The sequence below is a fragment of the Amphibalanus amphitrite genome, unplaced genomic scaffold, assembly GCF_019059575.1.
Source record: "Amphibalanus amphitrite isolate SeventyFive unplaced genomic scaffold, NRLGWU_Aamphi_draft 000756F_arrow, whole genome shotgun sequence".
In the NCBI taxonomy this organism is placed as follows: domain Eukaryota; kingdom Metazoa; phylum Arthropoda; class Thecostraca; order Balanomorpha; family Balanidae; genus Amphibalanus; species Amphibalanus amphitrite.
In genome coordinates, this window is record NW_024882250.1 from 227,181 (window position 1) to 238,765 (window position 11,585).

Here is an 11,585-nt window from a genome sequence, read left to right on the forward strand (position 1 = left end):
CTCAAAATTCAACTTTAAAGTACTCATCTGAAGCGTCTCGTCGCGCTCTTTCGTTTGCCGCCTCGTGCGTTTCGCTGCGCCTATTGGTTCTCGAGTTATCGGCTGGGGGCGTTTAACGCCCCCCCCCCCCCCCCCCAGCAAACGGTGGGTGGCGAAATACCCCAGCAACTGCCGGGTTAAAAAAACTTCACTAACACCATTACGAGCGTTGGAAGATTGCATCTCGATGGCCGGCTCAGCCCCGGTCCGTATTTTTATTTACCTACCGTGTCCCGGTCCGGCGGCCGATTGGTTCGATCTGACGAGGCCGTGGTTCGGCGCCGCGGAGCTGGCCGGACAGCTGGTTGGGTGGGAGGGGGCAGGGGGCTGGTGCTCTGGACGGCTCCTCTCCCTGATCACTCGGTCTGGGGACGCCGCAGAGGCAGGAGCGCAGCAGACGACACCGAGCGAGCCGCGGCGGTCACCACGAGAGGCGGCACGGGGTCGGAGCCGGCTCCTGCACAGAGGGAACACTCCAGCGGCGGACCTCTCAGGACACTCCAGCAGTAAGTTCTCGGGACGCTCCAGCGGTCAGTCCATGGGACACTTCAGCACAGTCAGTCCAGCATACTGGAGTACCGTATATGCACGGTACTTCAGACAGTCATGGCTTCTGCTTGTTATCGGAGTTCAGTGCAGCAGCGTACGGTAGTCACTGTCTGATCTGATCTCACCCTCAGAGCTGACCTGTTGTCAAACAGCGAACGAATATTTTTCATTAAGTTATTTGCTGTATTTAAACAAATTTCGTTTGAATTGTTGAGATATCTGAAAGACGATTTTCGGACGAAACCGATCCGATGGGTAGACAAACGTGTCGCCCAAGCAGATAGAAGGACGGACGGGGAAACTGTTCGGCAAAGACGGACTCATACGGGCGAGACGTACTGAGTAATGGAACAGAATGGGACAGAACGGACGGACTGTACGTCATGGACGGTGCGGACCGAGAGTTCGGAGACTGATGTTAGTTGTCGGACTTTCGTCCCCGTCTTGAGTTGAGATGTTAGTTTCACATCTCAACTTGTGAAACTAACATCTCAACTCAAGACGGGGACGAAAGTCCGACAACTAACATCAGTGATACTAACACCTCGTCTCAAGCATTCAGAAGAACTAGTTCGGAGACTATTTGGACGGGACATAAGGAAAGACTTACGGGAAAGTTAAGCCATCCACAAGAGTTTGATTATAGAGTCAATCAGTTTGAATATGAGTCAATCGGTCATTTTCAACATTGTTTCAAAATAGCAATGCTGTAGCTTGTAAACAACAAATAAAATAAAAGCTTCGAAATGAGAGGATCTTTCAAACTCGCCGGTGTGACTCATTACTGGTTCAACATGCATAAGGCATCAGTAGGCATATAAATTCCAACCATGATAAACCACTAATTAAGTTCATTCATACCCACCGTCTACCCCCGTCACCCGGCGTTGTCACTCGGCTGTTGTCCGCTCACCCATCTAGTCACGTTTCCCCCATCTCCGTACCGAAGGCCACAGCGCGGCACGGAGTCGTTTATACGGGGGATTTAGCGGCGGGCAGTCCGCCGTACAGGCACGGGGGCCCGGCGCGGAGACGAGTCCCCGTCTCTGCTCTAACTCCGCGCTGTACCGCCGCGGGCACCGCCACCCGGCAGATCCACGGAAGGCCGTCAGTGTTTAATTTATCCGCCGGCGGCGCCGGGCGGACAGATAGCTCCCTGGAGCGGAGTGGAGGGGGCTCTGACGGGCTCCCCTGCCGACTCGTTCTCCCCTGTCACCGGTCAGACCACCTCCTATAGAATTACCGCCGTAACGCCGCACCCGCTGAGCGAACCAACACAGCTGGCAATAAACGGCGATTACCATTTGACGTGATGAGCTCCCGTGTTTCAGCGGTGACATCGACACATATATGTTGTCCCTCCGTGTCTATTCTCTTCCCTGTCTGATGTGTATTGTCTGTTATTTTCAGCACTGCCATGCTGTCTCGTCTGCTGCTGACCTGTTTTGCCTGCTGGACAGCCTGGCCAGCTGTATCGGGACAACCGCCCGAGGGTAAGGAACAATGAGATTGAGATGAGCTTAGAGGTACAATGAGCGGCTGAATTAAAACATTTGCTGATTAGAGTAAAAAGGGAACGATATAACGCCCTACCCGGAACAGTATAAGACCCTGGCTGGGACGGTTCCAAATAATCAAAATCCGACTCAGCCTTATCAAGCCTTTGTATATTACATAAGTCACATTTATGAGTGACACCCTGACACAAAAACCGCAATATATTTTCACTGTCAGCCAGGAGCGGAGAATTGTCGTATTCCCAGGGGGTGCTTTTCAGCACCTGGCGAATGGAAACGTCGAATTTTTGCGTGGAAAAGCACATATAAGTACGCTTTCCCGACAGCATCACTCTTCTCGTGGCTTACGCAAAGCAGTTGGTGTCTCAGACGTAATTTAAGCAACCACTGGAGCACTATTATATGGTGACCTTTGAATTTCAGGGGGTGCTTGAGCACCCCCAACAGGCGCGGATCCAGGGGGGGCGACGGGGGCGGCCGCCCCCCCCCCCCCCCCCGCCATACGAAAAAGGCGCCCATATCCCGCGGCAGAGAGGGCGCCCCGAGCAGAAGAGCGGCGACACAGCAAAGGTTCAGCAGAAATAGGGCGCCTCCAGCAGAAGCTGGGCTCACCAAGCAGGAGGGTGACGCCCAATTGCCTATTCCCAGCAGATGAGAGTCGCCCCAGCAGCAGATGGGCGCCCCCAGCAGAAAGAGGGCGTCTCGTTACAAGAATATAAAATACCTTCTGTTCAAGAGGGGCGCCCCTGGCAGCGGAAGGGCACCCTTAGCAGGAGACGTGTCCCCCTGAAGAGGAGCGACGCCCCAGCAAAAGGAGAGAGGCGCCCCCATTCCGAGAAGAGGGGCGCCCTGACAGCAGCTGGGCGCCCCAGCAAAAAAGGAGCCCCATAATAAGAAAATGGGTGCCACTGGCAGAAGAGGGGCGCCCCAGCAGAAGAGAGGGGTCTCCAGTAGGAGACGGGCGCCCCAAGCAGAAGAGGGGCGCCCCAGCAGAAGAGAGGCGCTACAGCAAAAGTTAATCAGAAATAGGCAGCCTCCAGCAGAGGTTGGGCCCGCCAAACAGGATATGGGCGCCCCATTGACAATATCCGGCAGAAGACAGACGCCCCAGCAGCAGATGGGCGCCCCCGGTAGAAGAGGGGCGCCCCATTACAAAAAGAAAAGGAGTATATTCTACCAAGAGGGGCGCCCCTGACGACAGCGGAAGGGCAACCCCAGCAGAGGGGCGGTGCCCCAGTAAAAGGAGAGGTGTGCCCCGTTCCGAGCAGCAGAGGGTCGCCTCGCCCCAGAAAAAACAGGAGCCCCATAAGAAGAAAAGGGGTGCCTCTGGCAGAAGAGAGACGTTCCCCGCAATGGAAGGGCGCCCCCACAAGAGTGGCGTCTCCAGCAAAAGAGAAGTGCCCCCTGCAAGAGAGGGGCACCCCACCAAAAGTTGGGCAGAAGTGGGGCGCCTCCAGCAGAATTTGGGGTCGCCAAACAGGAGAGGGCCGCCCTATTCACAGTAGAAAAGACTCCTCAGCAGCAAAGGGGCGCCCTAACAGAAAAGGTGCACTTGTAGTAGAAGTGGGACGCATCAGGAAGAAGAGGGGCACTTCTAGCAGAAGATGGGCGTCCCGGATAAGTGGGCCGCCTACAGCAAATTGGTTGTTCTTAGAAGGAAGAAATGAGGCGACTTAAGCAAAGTGGGTCTCTCCATAATGGATTAGGCGATCCAAGCAGAGGTTGGGCGCCCCCGGGAAGTGAGGCATACCAGCAGAAGTGAGACGCTTCCAGAAAAAGGAGGGGGCATCACCGGGAGAAGGAGGACTGCACCAGTAAATGGAGGTCACCTTTTTGCTAATATCTTTTGCTAGGGTAGCGGTGCCCATCTACGACTTTTAACCCGTGCCGTGCTGGTGGTCTGAGTTTTCCGTGTCCTGCTGGGGAGGGGGGGGGGCACACTCCCTCGTCTAACTCGGCTCCTGGGCCGCGTAGTGACACGCGATAAGCGGCATTCGAAAGATCGTCAAAAACAGGACGAAAACAAAACGGTCATTTCTTAGGTCAGGTCGAATGTCAGGTCACCAGAGGTCATCAAAGGTAAAACGTTGCCTGTTTCAACATTTTTCCGTTTTCGAAGCAGCGGCACATAACTCGGAAACCAATAGAGCTATAACGCCGCAGAAAAGCGCATTCGATAGCCCTTTTAAAGGTGTTTCTGCAAGCTGCGCTCAGATTTGACCTCAGGTCAACGGTTTAGCCTTCAGAGGGCAAAAGACTCTAAAAATAGCCTTTTTACGAACAATGTTTTCCTGCAATAACTTTTAACTCAAGGGAGTCTCGACATTACGTTTGCCAGCATTGCGTTTCTGTCGTCGAGACACGTCGAACAAACTAAAGGTTGACCTTATGAAGAGTAATTTTGAGAATTTGACCTCAGGTCAAGGTCATGACCTGACCGGGAAAGGTCATGCTGCATAGCAGTCGATGCGTATCGTCGAGCTGAACACAGCTGAGGTGTTTTTATCGCTCTAGCTTGAATCTATCAAAAATTATTTTAAAAAAAACTGCTGCGGACCTTTCATGACATGGGATGACCTCTGGGACATAATGAGTGGTCACACTAGGTGCAATGTTCTTATTCAGTGTGTTAATTTTATATGTATCCCAATGCTTGATATTGTTTAGAATGGCGCTCGTCCAAAAGAGATGCCTTTCAGTTTTCTCCCAAAGACTTAATTATACCTACCTACCTAATGGAGACGTCGCACAACTGACCTGACCTTAGGTCACAGATATCGAAATTCCGAGATATACATTTCATGAATAGTGTTGCTTTCATCAATCGCTGAAAGGTTCAAAGCAATCGTTCAGTCGGTATAGCAATGGTAAGCATTTGAACTTTTTCTTAGGCTAGGTCACTTGGCATAACCTGGTGACCTGACCTTTCATCACCCGCGTCAGACATTTTTACAACATGTGCAAAAAAGATGCATGATAAGGTATGCTGAAAATGGCGGCGCTGCGCGCAGCCGTTTTTCAGATATTTGCGAAAAACCTGAGGGGGAGCGCGATAACGCCCCCTAGCACGGCGCGGGCTTTTAGCTCCCGATTTTGACGGTTTGGCGCCCCCTTAGTTTGGAGCGCCCCCGGATTGCCAGGTCGCCCCTATTTCGACTTGCCGCCCCCCCTCCCGAAAATTCCTGGATCCGCCCCTGACCCCCAAAACCCCTAATTCTCCACCCGTGCTGTCAGCTTATTCTCACTGTAAATATGACACTATCAAAATGATAAATGTGTTCTCGTCTATAAGTATAAATTCACATTAAAGGTAGTGTGCCACCTTTGAAAGATTTCCCATTTTATTTTTCCTAGGATAAGAAGCTTCTGTTTTTACCTAATATCGCAAAAAAAAATCAAAAATGGGCCTGGAATAGTGCCTTTTTCGCCTAAAAGTTTATCGGTTTTTAGATATGTATAACAACTGTAGTGGGCTCACCTGCAAACAGGCGTCGGGCAACAATCACGAATGCGGCGCACTTTGACAATAAGCAAAGGTCATTATAGTATTACGACCATACGACGTACGGGAATGAGTTATCAGCTGTCTAATCGTAGACAACACAATGTCGAGCCTTAAACTGTAAGCCCGTATTGGTATTGTTTCTTTTATTTGGCTGTCGAACATAATTTTTGGTTTGAAATATGGTTTTATGTAAAATAATTGATATGAAAAAGCCGTCTTATAAGTTATGACCCCATTTCACCACACGCAAGTGGCAGAAATGACAATGATCAGCTGACGCATTTTTCTTGGCCGAAGTCAGAGCGCGCAGCCCGACGCACCACCACCGCACCACAAAGTATGAGCAGAAGTCGCGCCCAAAGCCAGGGCCCCGGTAACGTGAGGTAGCCGAGTCGGGGCAGCGTGCGCTGACCCAAGCCGGGGCCGCAGCTTTGGGCGCGGTCTACCGCATCCCCGCGGGCAGCCCCGGGCTATCACATGACACCGGGAGGACGCGCGGCTCCGGCTTGGGTCAGCGCACGCTGCCCTGACTCGGCTACCTCACGTTACCGGGGCCCTGGCTTTGGGCGTGGTCTACCGCACCACCTAACAGGCGTGTTCGAAACCGCAGGAGCTGATGATGAACGGGTTTATCGAAACTTGATTGGATGAGCATATCGGTAATAGCGATTTCAGTGTGTGCATTTATTGTTCATAGTGGTGTGAAATGTGGTTGGGGTACGACCGACAACCCGTCGGGGCGAATTTCGCACTGGGGTACTCAAAATTTGAAGAATTTAAGACGTTTCCATGAGTTTTGAAGGTATGGATAAGTTCTAAAAATCCGGTTCTCCTTATCTGGGCCATTAACTCCATACGGTCCAAGAAAGCTGGCACACTACCTTTAAGTTCGGCGTGCTGTGGTAAAGGGGAGCCCGCCGTTCCTCTTAAGACCCGTATCTCGGCACCCGGTCGCAGCTCTGCGGTCACCGGGTGTTCTAACGACTCACAGTCACTGCAGAAACAAATAGGATTACACTCGTTATTGGCCGGTGCAAACACCGCATACAGCAGCCTCATAAGATGTGAGGATTTCATGGAATTGTGGTCCGGTGTTAGTGAGGGCCGAAACTACTATTTACGTAAGCCGGAACGGCGCGCAGGCCGACGACTTAATTACAGTAAACCGATTATGGTGATTTAAAAACATGACACCTTAGGTTTGCGACCATGACTAACTGCCGACCCTGTCGTCTCCTTATATATTACCTCCCGCCTCGATGGTCCTTTTCCTGACTGTCCCGTTCCCGTATACCTACCTATCACCTATGCAAGTCCCCTAGTGGTCCTGAACGTCCCGTCTTCTTTTCAAACCTCCCCTTACCGTTGCTAGCCGTCCCCCCAGTGAGCGGTGCTAAGTGCTAACCACCCCGCCCCGCCCATGCCTCCCGCTCCCTCAGTGGTGCTGCTGGACCCGAAGGACCTCGGCTACCTACCGCCAGTCACCAAGACTGCCGCTTCCTCAGCAGTCGACACCCGGTGCGGGGTGAACGTACCCAGCGCGGAGCCCACCAAGGAGGCCGTCCACCTCGGAGAGTACCCGTGGATGGCGAGGCTCGGTTACACCAGTGAGTTGGAGTAGATCGGACCTTTTAGCTGAGAGCTCAGCTGCTCTTATGAGCTACAACCTAAGCGGCCATGTTGGTAAACACAAGTGTGATATATCCATCACTGAAATAAAAATCGAGCACAGTCGGCATTGTTCATGTCTAAAATTGCAATGTTCATGCAAACTATTGGGCTCCGTAAGTTTTTCATTACAATATAAGTAGGGAACGAAGCTCCGAGGATACCTGCCATCTGCAAAGTTTGTCAGTTACTATCTACGACTATGCGTTCCAGGACGCTCTAAGAAGTCGAAGCGCGTGGTGTACAGCTGCGGCGGCACCCTGATCACGGAGCGGTACGTGCTGACGGCAGCCCACTGTGTCAGCCGGCTGCCCAAGGACCTGGCCATGACGGCAGTCCGACTCGGGGAGCACAACATCACAACGGAGAGGGACTGTCTGGAGGTGAGAGGGAGGGAGGGAGGGAGGGAGGGAGAGAAGGGGGAGACTGGCTCACTACGAAAGGGGCTACCTTACAGTGAAAGAAGTTTCTCGATTATTTCATTTTCCACGAGGTCAAATTCAATGAGAGAGCCATGAGCGACGGGAATCGGCACCGTGGAATCTTTGGAGAGGAATGGTAAGTCCATAGGCTACGGAACGGGGAGGGCACCGGGGCACCGTGCTCCCCTTTGATTTTGGCATTTTAACATTAGCGCTATGGGCGTTGCATGGAAAGAATGGGACCAAAAGTCGACAGTGCCCCCCCCCCTTAATTGAAGGGGTTCAGCCGCTACTGATGGTAACTAGGGTATGTCCGCACAGATTGGTTTCTTGGATACCTAGCTCTTTCGCCGTTTAGAGAGAAGACAATACGGTGATTATATTGAAGGTCAGCTTGTTCGTCTTAGCGCAGACATGGATGAATGCATGATATGCAGCAGCCCTGAAAGCATGAATCAGTTGCATTGGAACATTATTTCAACCTGCAATCCTAACATCCAATCGATGCTACCCCCGATCGCTTGGCATTTTCTCTGCTTTTATCGTATCATTGCAGCACACTTTTTCGTACACACGCAATGCATATGAGCGCCATTGATAATGATTTACATAGTTATTTGGTGATCGCTCACTAAATGGTTTAGCTCTGCCGTCAGACCCCCGGCGAGGCTATAACCAGGAGCGATGGGAGTCATTTATAAATAATGAAACAGATCCATCTTCCAAGAGCGAGAGACATTTGCAATCTCCCCTCCCCTAGAGACGTCCGGTAGACTGACGTCTCCCTCCCCACAAATCGTCGTGAGGCGTGCTTTGAACCTCCCCCCCCCCTCCCCCCCCCCCCCCCAGACGCCCTCTGGCGAGGTGTGCTCTGACGAGGTGCAGGACTTTGGCGTGGAGGAGGTGATCCCGCACCCGGAGCACCACAGGCCGCGGCAGTACCACAACGACATCGCCCTGGTGCGGCTCGACAGACCCGTGGAGCGGTCAGGTGGGTACAGAGCTGACGACCCTGTGGACACGGTCCCCTAATTAGGGAGGTCAGGTTGAAACTTTACCGACGCTATACTTTACCAAGGTCTCACGACTAGTGGCTCGTTGAAAGGTTCGGAAGCACTCAGGGCGAAGCACCATATAAAGATGTCTGTAATGTATTAGCTCCGTTTTTGGAGAGCAACGAGTTCCATGGGGTGGGTCAGGAATCATACACATTCAGGGACGGCAAAAGTGGCGTGTTTTGATTGTCTCCAGTATGATAATCGGATCAGTGTCATATTATAACTCTGTGCCGCCCAGTCTCCGCATAGCTCTTATTAGTGGAGGCCTGTTCCCGTGTCGACTAATGTCATTGTCATCTGACGTGACGTGATTAAATACATCGCCCGGCGGCGACCGTCTCACGGCTGCGGCACATCCGTTATCGCAATGGCGCTTAGCATGCCGAGCACGCGTTACCTTGGCTCTGCAGAAGAGAGGATTATTTAATCCCCCTCAAACAATGACCACAGCAGCAGCTAGCAGAGCGCCGTGTAACCGATCGGATAAATACATATTCAAAGAGTTACGGCAGCTACAACATTCAATTGCGCCGTGCAAAGATGAATTGGCATTTACCTCAAACAGTGTCTTGACACACGAGGACAGCCCATGATACATGACTCGTGATCAGCGATACAGAGACAGGCCATGATGCATGGCTGGGTCTGATGTGATGGACGGTGTACCGATGACAAGCCGTTCGGCTGTGTTGGCAGAGTTCGTGCGGCCCATCTGTCTTCCGTTCGACCCGTCCGTGCGCAGAAACATCACCGGCAAGACGGTGACACTCGCCGGATTCGGATCCAGTGAGTGATGGCTCGGGCGGTGCAGGACGGCAGGCGGGGTTTGAAATACGGTTACCGGTCTGTTAATCAGATGTCCTTACGAGTAGTAAGCACGGGGTGTTCCAAAAAAGTGAGCCCCCCAATTAAGATCGACAACATCTCATTCTTCGCCGTGTTTCACCCGATCTCGCAACACCTTTTGTTCTGGTCGCTCTCGGTGTAATACGTATTCATTTAGAGCTACACTAGGTAGCCTATTAGAGCCGAAATTGGCCGTTCTTGCCAACAAGGGGTCTCTCATTATCGTAGCACATACGGTTTTGGAGATATAAGCAATGTTAGTTAGGGGCTCACTTTTTTGGAACACCCTGTATAAATATCAGCAGCACGGCTGCTCCTAGTTCCTACTTCCTTCCAGTTTCTTTTTATTGCACAGTCATCTAACAGAAATGACTCTCAGACTTCTCGTACACCGTTCCTATTGAGCACACTACAGCCCCATCAGTCATTCACCCCAAACGCACAGCCGGGGTGTCATTGGGCCTAACATCGCTTCCCTTCGGCAGTCGGCGTACCCAATGACGCCCTTCGAGAGCTGCACGTGCCCGTGGTGGACAGCCAGAAGTGCGTCAAAGCGTTCCAGCGTTTCCGCACGGCGATTGGTCCGCACCAGCTGTGCGCCGGAGGGCAGAAGGGTCGCGGCGCATGCGCAGGGGACGCCGGCGGCCCTCTGATGGCGGCTGCTGTGCCCGGCCAGCCGAGGGTGCTCGTCGGAGTGGTGTCGTTCGGTCCGGCTACGTGCGGGACGCAGAACGTACCGGACGTGTACACACGCGTGGCCGACTACAAGGACTGGATTGTCGAAAATATGAAAAACTGAGAGTTTGGGGTCTACTGTGAGGGACCGGGGGCGCTGGGCGCTGGGACCGGTCGTGAATAAAAATAGATATCATATTACAATATATATATATATATATAAGTGGTAATCCGTGGAGGAAAGACAAACTCATTTTGTGAGTTCACGTGGCGGGCCACCACTAGCGATGCCGCCTGTGGCGATAAGATGTGCCGTGTTGTGTTTGTTTGCCGACTCCTTTGAGAGTCCGATGAGAATACACCAGTGCAAAACTAACTGCTTTTATGATGCGATCCAACTAGACAATGAATGAAACAGCTTTATGCCGGTATCCATTCCTCAGTCGTGAAACAACACCTGGCTCAATCGTCACTTTGTAGTCTGTAGCAAGCAATTAGGCTTCAAATGATGAACATTGAACATGATGGCTGATCGCGCCTTAAACGTTGAATCACAAATTACCCCGTTATAAAATAACGTATGTAAGAATACCACAACCCGCTAATGCACGGGACACTATTAAAACACCGATAACAATTATAATCCTCGGCTACCATGCCTGTCCGGAGAACCAGAAGTCGCTCAACTCGGAGGAACCGTGGGAGAGGGGAGAGCTGAGGGAGGGGGAGGGGTGACATGAAGATCTTACCGGACCGGTTTGCGACAAAGGCTGACGGTTTTAGTTGTGGACCTGGTCGGTCTGGCGATGATAGAAGTGGGAAACGACTCAAACTGGTGGCAACAAATAATGCAACGAGACCCCGAGATATTGGGATAACAACATAAGGTTACGTAAAAAAGACCCTTAGAAACTGCATTACCAAGTCATAGGCGGCGGAACGGGGAGGGCACCGGAGCACCGTGCCCCTCTTTGATTTTGGCATTTTAACATTAGCCCTATGGGCGTTGCATGGAAAGAATGGGACCAAAAGTTGGCAGTGCCCCCCCCCCCCCTAATTGAAGGTGTTCCGCCGCTACTGTACCAAGTTACATGCTGGAAAGGGTCTAGCAAAAGGAACACAAAAGGTCAGCCAGCGGCAGATAGTTGCAAGTCTGTCGGGGAGATCCTCCGATTGGCAAAAGGGTTTCGACACCAGCCTCGGCAGCGAACATGAACGGATTAGTTATCGATCACTTGACACTCGGCAACAGCGCCAGTAGAGGGACGTGCACTAAATAGCTCGCCCTGATCAGGATTGCTAATGA

The 11,585-nt window shown here is 52.1% G+C and overlaps 1 protein-coding gene across 1 annotated transcript; it reads left to right on the plus strand.

Moving 5' to 3' along the window:
- Nucleotides 1-380: 380 nt before the first annotated feature.
- On the plus strand, nucleotides 381-10,630 carry LOC122365666 (phenoloxidase-activating factor 3-like). The gene is made up of 7 exons (XM_043337077.1): nucleotides 381-545; nucleotides 1,999-2,081; nucleotides 7,050-7,217; nucleotides 7,492-7,661; nucleotides 8,550-8,691; nucleotides 9,455-9,544; nucleotides 10,090-10,630. The coding sequence occupies exons 2-7, from the start codon at nucleotides 2,006-2,008 to the stop codon at nucleotides 10,401-10,403; spliced, it is 960 nt and encodes a 319-aa protein (XP_043193012.1). The 5' UTR covers nucleotides 381-545; nucleotides 1,999-2,005; the 3' UTR covers nucleotides 10,404-10,630.
- The last annotated feature ends 955 nt before the right edge of the window (nucleotides 10,631-11,585 follow it).

Coding starts and splice junctions, on each gene's coding strand:
- LOC122365666 (XM_043337077.1), top strand. CDS start 2,006: ATGCTGTCTCGTCTGCTGCTGACCTGTTTTGCCTGCTGGACAGCCTGG. Junction 2,082..7,049: donor ATCGGGACAACCGCCCGAGG/GTAAGGAACAAT, acceptor CCGCTCCCTCAG/TGGTGCTGCTGGACCCGAAG. Junction 9,545..10,089: donor ACTCGCCGGATTCGGATCCA/GTGAGTGATGGC, acceptor TCCCTTCGGCAG/TCGGCGTACCCAATGACGCC.